Genomic DNA, 12,734 nt, shown 5'->3' with positions numbered 1-12,734 from the left:
CAATCCACTCTGGAGCAAAACCAAATCCCGAAGATCTTCCAATCACAGTCCCCCCGGATCCATCCAAGACTTTCCAAGCTGTTTCTCAGAAAGGATTCCAATCCTAGAAGAAATTTATCCTTGAACCTTGAGGACTGAAAGGTCCACCAGCCCTCCCTTAATGGGGGCACTGATGTCACTTTTGTTCCCCATAAACTTTTTTTTTCTTTTTTTTTTGTACGCTATTGTGGTGCACCGGACTATAGTAATTGAGGCTTAAAGCCTCTTGGGTGGCACTTTACGTGTTATTTTGTATACACCTGTTGGCAAGCGCATGGTTATTTTGTTACTTGTATTTTTCCAGCAGGTTAAGAAGTGCTGGGGCGCGGCGTGAGCCACATCCTACCTTCTCGACCACCTCGGTGGTCGGTGAGGTCGGAAGACCAACCCCAGGGTTGGCATTATTTATTTTTTCTACATATCTCATACTTGACTGTGAGATGTTCGTAGTTCTTCTACCTCCCCTCCTGCTCTTCTGTACACCAGGGGGAGATGTTTCCTCTTCCTTTTCTTCTTGCTTCTTCTCTACTACTATTTCTCTTCCCCCACCCTTTCTAGAGCGTCACTCACTTGTATTTTCTTTTTCAGACTTGAAGGAGTTTGGCAACATCACAATGGTTCTCGCATTCCACCAACGAACTCAATCTGTCTGGCTACGGCTCCCTGTTTGGCACCTTGGGAGGGTGAGTGATGTGTTGATGGGTAGCTCCCCCCACTACGAGGTTCATGGCTGATCACACACAACATACCTGGAGGGTAGCTTCGCACAATGTTCAAGGTATAAACTCTCCCCTTAAACGCAAGAAAATCTCATATAAATCGTCCAAACTAGACGTCCTTTTGATTCAGGAAACCCACTTTCCTAGTACCTATAACCCCTCTTTCTTACACTCCCACTACAACAAATTCTACATAGCAAATGCAGCTAACAAGACCAAGGGGGTAGCAATAGTGTTTGCTAAATCCTGCAATATCCAATTAATATCCGAAACCAAAGATCCTGACGGCAGATATCTGCTAGTGAAAGGCACTTTAGATCAGATTATCATCAGCCATTAAAAAGGAGAGAGAGGCAGCAATTAAAAAACTTGAGAACGACTACGTGTCCCTAAAAACCAGGCATAAACTAGACCCGACCCTTAATTTACTCCCTCAATTGGACAGGACCAGGCTCGAACTGAACCTAGCTCTGACAGCTAAAGCTGAAAAACAAATGAGATGGTCGCAAAATAGATTCTATACACAAGGTGATAAGATGGACTCTATGTTGGCCAATAAATTATCTCCCAGACTCAAAACACAGGCTCTACCAAAGATTATAATCCCTGGACAAGGTCCCACAGCTAACCCTACAAAGATACTGGGAGAATTCGCAGAATTTTACAATAAACTTTACTCACCATCCCCAGCCCCTGCTGATCACTCTATAGACGCTTTCCTAAACGACCTTCCTATCGCACAACTATCCTCGAACCATAGAGATAGCCTAGAAGCCCCTTTTACAACGGCAGAAGTTTTAGCAGCAATTAAAACCTTAAAACCGGGCTCGGCCCCCGGCCCGGATGGCCTGTCCAATCCTTATTACAAAAAGTTCGCCGAAACTTTAGCACCTTACCTCTCTAAATTCTTCAACTATGCCTCGAAGGGAAACCCACTTGATCCCCAACTAAACGCAGCACATATAACTGTCATCCCAAAACCTGATAAAAACCCAGAAGAGGTTGGAAATTACCGTCCAATCTCTTTAATTAACTGTGACATTAAAATACTAACCAAAATCCTCGTCTCCCGGTTGGCAGAACTCATTAATGCGTATGTACACAAGGATCAGGTAGGTTTCATTCCTGGTAGACAAGGCCCAGATCAGATAAGGAGAACCATAGATATTATGTCCATTCTCCAAACAAAGTGGGCGGGAGGACCCCAACAATCGGGTATGCTTCTCTCGCTTGACCTACAGAAGGCCTTTGACTCGGTCTCCTGGCCTTATATTTTTGCTATCCTCTGCAAATGGGGCTTTGGGCAACACTTTACTGGCCTAATACAGGCCCTATACTCAACCCCTACAGCGAGAATCCGTATCCAGGGCTTCAATTCCAAACCCATTGCCATAAGACAAGGAACTAGGCAAGGATGCCCATTGTCCCCTTTAATTTTTGCGATGGCAATCGAGACCCTTGCTATAGCTATTAGACAAAACCAAGACATAAAAGGGGTGGTATGCGGATCTCGTGTTCACAAGTGTGCCCTATTTGCGGACGATATCATGCTTTACATCACTTCTCCCATAACTTCCTTGCCCAATCTAAACGCCACGCTAGATTCCTTCTCCAAGATGTCAGGTCTACAAGCGAACTACAGTAAATCCCAGGCTCTCAACGTCTCTCTAACTCCCTCCACTGTCGAACTTTTAAAGCAGAACTTCAAGTTCCAATGGAACGATTCCTCCATTAGATACCTAGGTATAAACCTCACAGATAAGGTAGAGACTTTATACAGTCATAATTATCCCCCGATGTACCGTAAACTAGAAGCAGATTTACAGAATTGGTCCCATCTTCCCATATCTTGGCTAGGCAGGATACACGCTATCAAAATGACTCTATTACCCAGATTACTTTATTTGTTTAGATCCCTGCCAATCCCCATTCGTAAGGATCACCTCTCAACCTTCCAAAACAAAATCCTAAAATTCATTTGGGGTAAGAAAGGTTATAGACTAACCCGCAATACCCTCTTCGCTCATAGGAAGAGGGGTGGTTTAGGCCTCCCACATCTATTCCGTTATTACCAAGCAGCTAGGCTAACACAGCTATCCGTAATTATTACTCAAAATATGAGAAGCCGGACTGGATCCATATTGAGAATCAGGCTGCCCCCACTTTTACCCTAGACTTTTTACTATGGACCCCCCCAGAAAAATAGACCCGCTATCTTGTCCCCAACTCTCTCCCACTCATTTAAACTATGGGATTCCCTGCGCTACTCTACCTTCTTGGTCTCAGCAATTAAACCTTTACCTCATATTTTCAATAATCCTGATTCTTCCAGGATACAATGTACTTGCCTTCAAATGGTGGGTGGATAAGGGTCTTTACAGGATAGGACACTTTTTCACAGCCACAGGACCTATCACCTTGCAATTTTGTATCAAGAAACTAAGCCTCCCTAAGACCGAAATTTTTCGGTTCCATCAGATTCAACATTTTCTACACTCCCTTTGCAAAGGGGAACCAAACCCCCCGCTCTTTACAGAATACGAACTTTGGTGCGGTCAAGCCATGGACCAGAAGGGGGGGGATCTCCTTAGTCTACACGTCTCTCACCACCCCCAAAACAAAGGCGCCCTATATGGTCGCCTGGGAAACTGACTTCTCTTTCCAATGGTCATTGGATAAATGGCACTCAGTAGGGGCTAGATCCTTTCGGGGTCTGCTCAACACAAACCTTATGGAAGCAGGGACAAAAGTACTAACCAGATGGTATTACACGCCAGTCAGAGTTGCACACATGTTCCCAACAGCCAGTCTGCTCTGTTTCCGGGGCTGCATGCTTACGGGGACGATGTCGCACATTTGGTGGGAATGCCCAAGAATTCGTCCCTTCTGGAAAAAAGTTTTTAACCTGATTGAAAGATTGATTGGTGCCAAAGTTCACAGATCTCCCACGGTGGCTCTCCTTAATGATCCAATTTCCCATCTCTCTAAACCTTCCAGCAGATTGACCCAATTTGTACTGCTGGGAGCCAAAATCTCCATAGCCAGGAATTGGAAGGAACCAGGGGTTTCTTTCACAATAGTTAAGAAAAAGATTTCCTGGATCATGTCTCAGGAGAGGCTCACTAGTATGTTGGAGGACACATCTGATTCGTAGCCACCTGGGAGCCCTGGGCCCGAATAATGTGCCTGACCAACTTCCCATATGTATGAACTTCCCTTATTAAACCTGATGCAAGTAGTGACGCTCTCTCCACCCCTACCCCCCTCTATCTCCCTCCTCTTTCTTTGTCTTTATCTTTCCCTCTTCTTTCCTCTTCTTCACATATGTTCTCTTGGTTTCCATACTATGGACTAAGGCTAGTCCGGAAAGGTATAAAAGTTTGTATAAATATCTCCTAGGCAATGTTTGTTGGTTGACACAAAGAGTCTGATGCAATTTGCTCTGATTTGCTTCTCCCAACAGAGGACCCTCAGATCGGCCCAAGGGCTGACAGGCTGGTAAAACAGGAGTTCTCTGGTATTTGATTGACAACTTCCTTTCACTTATCTCCTTTTATGTTCATAATTTGTGGGCGCCTATTGCCCCCGACACAGTGTGATCCCAATTGGGGTGTCGGGGGTACTAGGTGGCATACCGTCTATATTTCTTATATCACTCCCAACTGTCATGTCAATCCATGCCAGACACAGTGAGCTCCTTTCACTGTCATCTTCATTTGTTTTTAATAATACAGATGCCTTACAATTCGCAATGTGTCTTCTCCGGCTTATGCTGTTTGCCTGTACTTTTTGACATGTTTACCACATTCTTCATATATATGTGAGACGACATGTTGTCGCGATCTATTGTATGGATTCTATTTTTCCTTTGAAACAAATAAAAAATGTTGAAAGCGAAAAATGTTCATTCTTTCGAAAGTGATGTACCTGTTTCAAATGATACCAATAGGGCTTCCACAGAGCTTTTTCAAAATAATAAAAAAATTGATGACAAAATTTATATGGCAGAATAGAAAGCCAAGAATAAACTTTGCACTTCTCACCAGGAAAAGGGAACACGGTGGACTGGCAACTCCAGACATATATAGATATTACAAAGCAGTTGTATTGACAAGATTGATAGAGTGGACAAATGAAAACAGTTCGAAAACATGGGCAGAGATGGAAAACACATTAAAGCGGGGCTCCACCCTAAAGTGGAACTTCCGCTCATCGGAACAGGTACAGTACAGGTATTTGCACCCACTTCCGGCATAAATATCCGCAGAATCTGCGGATATTTACGCCACTTCCTGCGGGTCCCCCGCTGTCCCCTGGGAAACACACGGATCCCAGGGACAGCGGGGACCATCCTTATTGTGCAGCACGATTCGCGCATGGCCGCAAGGCTCCACTTCCTGATTTCCATACCCAAGATGGCGATCGAGAGATCGGCTTTGGGTGCCGACATGGCGGGCGCTCTGGGCGGGTAAGTGTCCTTATTTTAAAAGTCAGCAGCTGCAGTATTTGTAGCCGCAGACTTTAAAAAAAAAAAAAGGCCGAACTCCCGTTAAGTAGGAGCACACTACACAAAAATATATGGGTACCACAAAAGTACAGGATATTGGATCGGGGCACACATGTTATGACTAAAAATGTTTTCAAAATTTGGGATATACTGATTTGGAAAGAGTAGTGGGAATATAACTCCCTGTTAATGGCACTCAACTAACATCTTTACCCCAGGAGACGAGATATTCACAGCACACAAAATAAAAAATCCACAATTAAAAGATGTCACAAGGAAGGATAAGATGAAATCACGACAAGAAATAGAAAAAAGCAGAGGATGGGAAATAAACGAGTGGAATCAAATTCAACTAACACATTTCGTAAGAACACTTTCACAGCCAATAAGGGATGAAGGGGATAAGAGGCCCTTGGAAAAGCTCTGTTATATGCAAATATAAGTAAGTAAGTAAGCAAGTAAAAGTATATGGAATCCTCTCAGAACTAGAAGGACAAGGAAGACCGTTCTTTATAGACCAATGGGAAAAGGAAATGGATCTAAAACTTGACGATGGTCAAGTATATAAGATGATCGGAGCAGTCCATGACAGTGCGTAGGACATGAACACCATTGAAATGAACTACAAATTGTTGGCTAGGTGGTACCTGACACCGGTAAGGACAAACCACTACCAAACGGAGAGTTCTCCATTATGCTGGAGGAAATGTAACCAAAGGGCAACTATGATGCATATCTGGTGGGAGTGCCCAAAAAAAAGGAGTATTGGCAAGAAATACTGCGCATAATTAAAGAAATAACGAACGTGAAAATAGAATATAACCCCCAGATATGTTTGTTTCTGAATGCTGGAAGAACAGGGAACGGGAAAGGGAAAACAATTATCCCGGCACTCCTAAACGCTGCAAAAGAATTGATCCCAAAGAACTGGTTAAATAGTGAAAAACCGGTCCACCTCCAGAGAGAGCGAGATGTGGTCGTGGAGTGGACTTGTTTTGCGAAACGGGAGCCCGGGGATTGGGGGTTTTTCCCCTCCCTGGGGTCGACTGTTATGAGTCCACTCCACTTCGAAACTCACGTGCCCATATGAACCTCCATGCTATTTTGTTAGAGCTTTAAAGGTCCTAGGGGGCCTGGCCTGGCACAGTTAGTTCCCATTTGGGGTGTCGGGAGGGCCCACCAGTACTAGATCTGTAAGAGAAGGGTGGGGGCGAAGGTTCCTCGGAGTGTCCTTTGGGGGAACCGGGATTAGCAGATCGAGGTGATTTTGGACCGACCAAAGGGATATTTCTATGCCGGTTTCATTATCTTGACTGATTGATACTTTACTGTGTAAAGGATCGCCTCTCTTCATTTGTGCTTTGTACCTTTATGCTTTTGTTTTTGTATTTTCTGAAATTTTGAAAGTAAATAGTGAAAAACCAGATATGAGAGATTGGTTCAATAGAATAGAATATTATAAAAAAAATGGCAGACCAGGAGAGCAGGGACAAAGGACGATCTCGGATCCACATAGGAATATGGAAAAATTGGGAAAGATTTAAATCCTCAGAAAAATATCTAGAGAAAATGATAGGTAGAGGAAGGTAATGAAGAAACGGGAGAGAATATTACGAACACGGCAGCGGGGGGGGAGGGGGGAGGGAGGGGATCTAGGGGATAATTCTGGGGGTAATGACTCTTTTTTTTTCCCCCTCTTTTTTATATACAATTTAAAAATGTTCTTCTTGCTTTCTCTCGAGAGAGTAAAATAAAATATAAAACATAAGCCACAATGATGTGAAAATGAGATGAGACTAAAATTTTACCCTGGAAAGTTGAAACAAGCCTCTCGGGAAATTTCGCTGAAGTGAAAAAAAAAAAAAAGAAAAAAAAAAGTAAAAAAAAAAGAACAGCACAGTTAGTGACCTCATGGAATAAGTCCAGCCCTCCAGAAAACACGAGGTCCATGGCTCAACAAGGGTCCATTAAAACTGCATTACGGTTTAAATCAAATTCTGTCCTCCTGCAGAAGTTGCACCGATATATACAAGCTTCATACTACTTTTCCGAAAACACTTCAGATCAATACTTTAATGAAGACGGAGAATTTGTTACACAATATGTTATCCAAAACCATTTATTAGTCAACAAAACTATTCTCACTAATGATGTTGGATTATTTGAGCAATCTATTTCCAGAGAGCAGAGCATTTTTATCAATGCGAGTTTAATAAAATGGAAGAATCACCAAAAAGAGGTAAGATTGACAAGGACCTGTATTGGGTAAGATGGCTGTGGTCTCCTTGAAGTTGATCTTTTCCCTATCACTGGCCTATCCCGCTTTGTCGGGTCTCTGTAAAGGTGGCCATCTTGATAGAGGAGCAGCGTTTTGCTTTGTAATGTCAGAGTTACACTTTGATGAATGTTGGGAAATATTTAGAAAGAAGTAGTAGATGTGGAGGAAGCAAAGATCCACAGAATAGACAAAGAAGAAGCAGGGGGATCCCTGCACTTCAGGTCCTCAGGTACAGCTTTCTTTCCAGCAAGGAGGACAGTGATCAGCACAGTAGTGACATCACCAAATCTCACTCCAAATCATCTAGTGAGACTATCAGTCAGAGGCAGCAGCGCCTTAGATGATATCACACTGCAGATATACAGTTCTGAAGATAGAAAAACAGGAAACAGAAGTCTCCTTTCATGGTGCTATGGAGGTGCAATTAAAATTTCTAGATACTTTTTAACTTCTTCAGCCCCAGAAGAATTTACCCCCTTCCCGACTGGGCCATTTTTTACGATACGGCACTGCGTCGATTTAACTGACAATTGCGCGGTCATGCGACGTTGCACCCAAACAAAATTGACGTCCTTTTTTCCCAACAAATAGAGCTTTCTTTTGGTGGTATTTGATCACCTCTGCGGTTTTTATTTTTTGCGCTATAAACAAAAAAAAAAGTGACAATTTTGAAAAACACACACCAACATTTACTGTATTTATTGGCGTATAACACTCACTTTTTCACCATGAAAATTGGGTGCAAATAGCGTGTGCGTGTTATATGTCAATACAAAAAATTTACGTTTTTCCCTGAAACTTCCCTCTTAAAATGAATGTGCGTGTTATACGCCGATAAATACGGTACTTTTTGCTATAATAAATATCCTCCAAATTATTTAAAAACAAAAAAAAATCTTTTTCCTCAGTTTAGGCCGATATGTATTCTATGTATTTTCAGTAAAAAAAATAAAAAAATGCAATAAGCGTATATTGATTGGTTTCCGCAAAAGTTATAGTGTCTACAAAATAGGGGATAGTTTTATGGCATTTTTGAAAAGATGAACTGGTAATAAAGGGGTATATACAGGCTTGTACTAAAGTTGTTAAATAAAGAGATTGTATTGTTATTTAGCCACTTAAGGATTGAGATTTGCTGTTTACAACTTAAAATCCTTTTTTTTTGCTCGAAAATGACTTAGAACCCCCAAACATTATATCTTTTTTTTATAACACCCTAGGGAATAAAATGGCGGTTGTTGCAATACTTTCTGTCACACTATACTTGTGCAGCGGTCTTACAAGCACACTTTTTGAGAAAAAATACACTTTTTTAAATTAAAAAATAAAAATACAAAATAAATTTAGCCCAATTTTTTTCATATTGTGTAAGATATAGTTAAGCCGAGCAAATTGATACCCAACATGTCACACTTATTATAATTTTTGTCACAATTAAACATGTTTAAACGTCGCCTATGGAGATTGCCAAAGTTTGCCGCCATTCCGGGCGCAATTTTGAAGCTTGACAGGTTGGGTATCAATTTACTCAGCGTAACATTATCTTTCACAATATAGAAAAAAAATTGGGCTAACTTTACTGTTGTCTTTTTTTTTTTTTTTGTCAAAAATGTGTATTTTTTCCAAAACAATTGCATCTGTAAGCCCTTGTACACACGGTCGGAGATTCCGACAAGGCACTTTGTCCGATCGGAATTCTCTACACATGATCGGAGTATGTCCTTTTGGAGCATTTTGTCTAAAAATTTTACCAACAAGTTGGAAAACTTGGTCCGTCGGAGTCCGATGTAGACCACACACAGTCGGAATATCCGACAAAAAAGTTCCGATCTGACACATTCCGTCGGAATCTCCGACCGTGTGTACAAGGGCTAAGACCGCTGCACAAATACGGTGTGTGTCATAAAGTATTGCAACCATCATTTTATTCTCTGGGGTGTCTGAAAAAAAAAAGTATATATAATGTTTGGGGGTTCCAAGTAATTTTCTAGCAAAAAAAAAAAGATTTGAACTTGTCAACAACAAGTGTGAAAAATAGGCTTGGTCCTTAAGCGGCTAAAAGTATTTCCTGAAAGTTGAAAGTAACAAAAAATTCTCTTTGTCTAGATCCCGAGATCGCAGTGTTCTGAGGACTGTTTACCTGGAAACAGAGAAGTGCCGAGCTCAGTTGTACATGAATGCTGTCATGGTTGTGTCCCGTGCTCAGAAGGAGAGATGTCCAATGAAACAGGTGGATTTTACTACTACTTTCTAAGCAATGCAAGGAAACCCATAACACCCCTCACATCTTTGTAAATCTTTTCTCCTCTCTTTTCATGTGACAACACTGAAGAAATGACACTTGTCTACAATGTAAAGTAGTGAGTGTACAGCTTGTATAACAGTGTAAATGTCCTGTGAGGGGTGTACTAACTTTTGTGAGATCCAGTACAGTACACAAAAACAGTGGCTAGGTACACAGCTAGCCCTATGATTGCCCTATATATTTAACCCCTTCCCAACCAGTGTCATTAGTACAGTGTCCGTGCATATTTTGAGCACTGATCACTGTATTGGTGTTGCTGGTTCCCGCAAAGTGTCAAAAGTATCGGTTAGTGTCCGATTGTCCACCACAATATCGCAATCCAGATATACATCGCTGATCATTATTAGTATAAAAAAACAATAAAGAAATAAAAATTCACAAAATACATAATAAATAATATAATAAAATATATATATAGTTTCTAGACATTACAATGTTTGCGTAAACCATTTAATATACGCTTATTGGAATTATTTTTTTTTTTACCAAAAACATGTAGCAGAATACATATTGGCCTAAATTTGGGAAGAAATTCGATTTTTAATTTTTTTTTAAATTGGATATGTTTTAAAGCAGAAAGTAAAAAATATTGTTTCGGTATTTTTTGTTTATAGTGCAAAAAAAAACAAAAAAACGCAGAGGTAATCAAATACCACCAAAAGAAAGCTCTATTTGTGGGAAGCAAAGGACATAAATTTCATTTAGATACATCGTTTCATGACCGCACAACTGTCAGTTAAAATAAAACAGTGTCGTATCGCAACAAATGGCCTGGTCATGAAGGGGGGGGGGTTAAATCTTCCAGAGGTCAAATGGTTAATATATATTACGTTGGCTTTTTCCATATGAAAACATTGTGTGGACTTCTATAGTTTTCATCCAAAATACTTTTTATACTGTGTAAAATAAAAACTAAAATCAAACATGTTGTAAAAATCCACAATTGATTTTATTTTTCAGGAAGTGACAACTGCATTACATGTCTGGACCACGAATGGCCAAATGAGAACAAAACCCAATGTAATCCCAAGCTGATAGAGTTTTTGTCTTATACTGATAATCTATCTTTAATTTTCATGGTTATCTCTTTATTTCTTTGCATTTTAACATTTTCGATAATGATTGTATTTATCTCATATGGAGACACCCCCATTGTCAGAGCCAATAACAAGAGCCTCAGCTTTGTCCTCCTGGTCTCCATCATGTTGGGTTTCCTCTGTGTGTTCTTGTTCCTGGGTCGTCCCTTGGATACAACCTGCTGGCTGCGCCAAACGTCTTTTGGATTTCTTTTTACCATAGCGGTCTCCTCTGTGTTGGGCAAGACTGTGATGGTTTGGCTTGCTTTCAAAGCCACCAAACCGGGCAGTGTGTGGAAGAAATGGGTTGGAGTAAAGCTGCCCAATTCTGTTGTCTTCATCTGCTCATCATTGCAAGTTTTAATCTGCATTGCATGGTTGTCAATCTCTCCTCCCTTCCAGGAGTTGGACGAACGATCATATCAAACAAAGATCATCGTTCAGTGTAATGAAGGGTCAGTTATCGGGTTCTACTCTGTCCTGGGATATATGGGGATCCTGGCTGCTGTTAGTTTTATTACAGCGTTTTTTGCCAGGACATTACCGGACAGTTTTAATGAAGCCAAATACATCACCTTCAGCATGCTGGTGTTCTGCAGTGTCTGGATTGCCATGATCCCGGCCTATCTGAGCACCAAAGGGAAATACATGGTGGCTGTGGAGATATTCGCCATCCTGACCTCAAATGCTGGACTTCTAGTTTGTATATTTTTTCCAAAATGTTACAAAATTCTTTGTCATCCCGATTTAAATTCAAGAAAGCATTTGCTTGACAACAGATGCAAATAACTTTTTAGGCTGGGTTCACACTATTGCGATTTGGTTGCCGGCTTTCCTGAATCCAATTCACATGTCAATAGAGCTGCTCCGGTGTGAATTGCACTGGAGTCCTATGTGTCTTCTGGTCCATTTCAGGTCTGAATTCAGCCAAAAATCATATCTGAAGCGGTGAACAGGGATGCATCGGACCCCTGCTGTCAGCTGCTCCAAGTGGAAGTGTGAGCCCAGCCTTACAGTATATTAAAGAGTTGTACTTTCATATTAAACTTAATGTGGGGCTTCCAGGAGAATTGAATGTCTGCTTTACCGATGGTCCTCCATCCCCCAATCACATTTTGGCTAAAACCACTTGCGCTGGTAGCTATTTCTTTTTTTTTGGGGGGGGGGGTGGTTTTCTGCCCCTGGGGGGGTCTTGCTGTCATTCAGCCCCACACTTACCCCATCTAGGTTGCGGGTGGGCTGCACTCCTATGAGTGATGGGCCGCTGGAGGCAGGTGGCAGCTTCTATCGCATCTCCTCCTCCTCTGCATCATAGCGGCTTCCATCGTGCGTCTCCTCCCTCCTCCTTCTAAGCATCCAATAGGATCACCTGTCAGTCAGTCAAGTGACAGCTCTCAGGTTCCCATTTCTGATTGGCCGGGAAGGAGGATCAGTGTGACAATAGCACATATTCATTCCTTATCATCATACAACTGGGTGGGCTCGGGGCTCAGTGCTCTGCGCTCCAAGCCCAGCCTTTTTTTGGAGCCTATTAGAGGATCTGGCTCTAATAACATGCTTCAAATCCTGCCTTTCCATTGGAATCCATGTGTCTTGCATCCTTCATGTAGATTAGGAGCTGGGCGCATGGACAGGGGCGGGGGAAGCGCCCATTCGTCCCTAATGTGCAGGCCGTCACTGACCACTTGTCAAAAACAAGACCTCAAATGCTGGACTTCTACTTTGTATATTTTTTCCAAAATTCTTTGTCAGCCCAACTTAAATTCAAGGAAGAATTTGCTTGACAACAGATGCCAATAACTTTTTAGGC

The 12,734-nt window shown here is 41.7% G+C and overlaps 1 protein-coding gene across 1 annotated transcript; it reads left to right on the top strand.

Moving 5' to 3' along the window:
• Window positions 1–10,660: 10,660 nt before the first annotated feature.
• LOC143929583 (vomeronasal type-2 receptor 26-like) lies at window positions 10,661–12,092 on the top strand. The gene is made up of 2 exons (XM_077453462.1): window positions 10,661–10,682; window positions 10,809–12,092. Exons 1-2 carry the CDS (start codon window positions 10,661–10,663, stop codon window positions 11,711–11,713), a joined length of 927 nt encoding a protein of 308 aa, XP_077309588.1. The 3' UTR covers window positions 11,714–12,092.
• Window positions 12,093–12,734: the final 642 nt, after the last annotated feature.

This window comes from Lithobates pipiens, unplaced genomic scaffold (assembly GCF_037356315.1).
Source record: "Lithobates pipiens isolate NorthernLeopardFrog02 unplaced genomic scaffold, aLitPip1_a1.2 Scaffold_24, whole genome shotgun sequence".
In the NCBI taxonomy this organism is placed as follows: Eukaryota; Metazoa; Chordata; class Amphibia; order Anura; family Ranidae; genus Lithobates; species Lithobates pipiens.
This window is presented reverse-complemented; position numbering and strand designations above follow the sequence as displayed.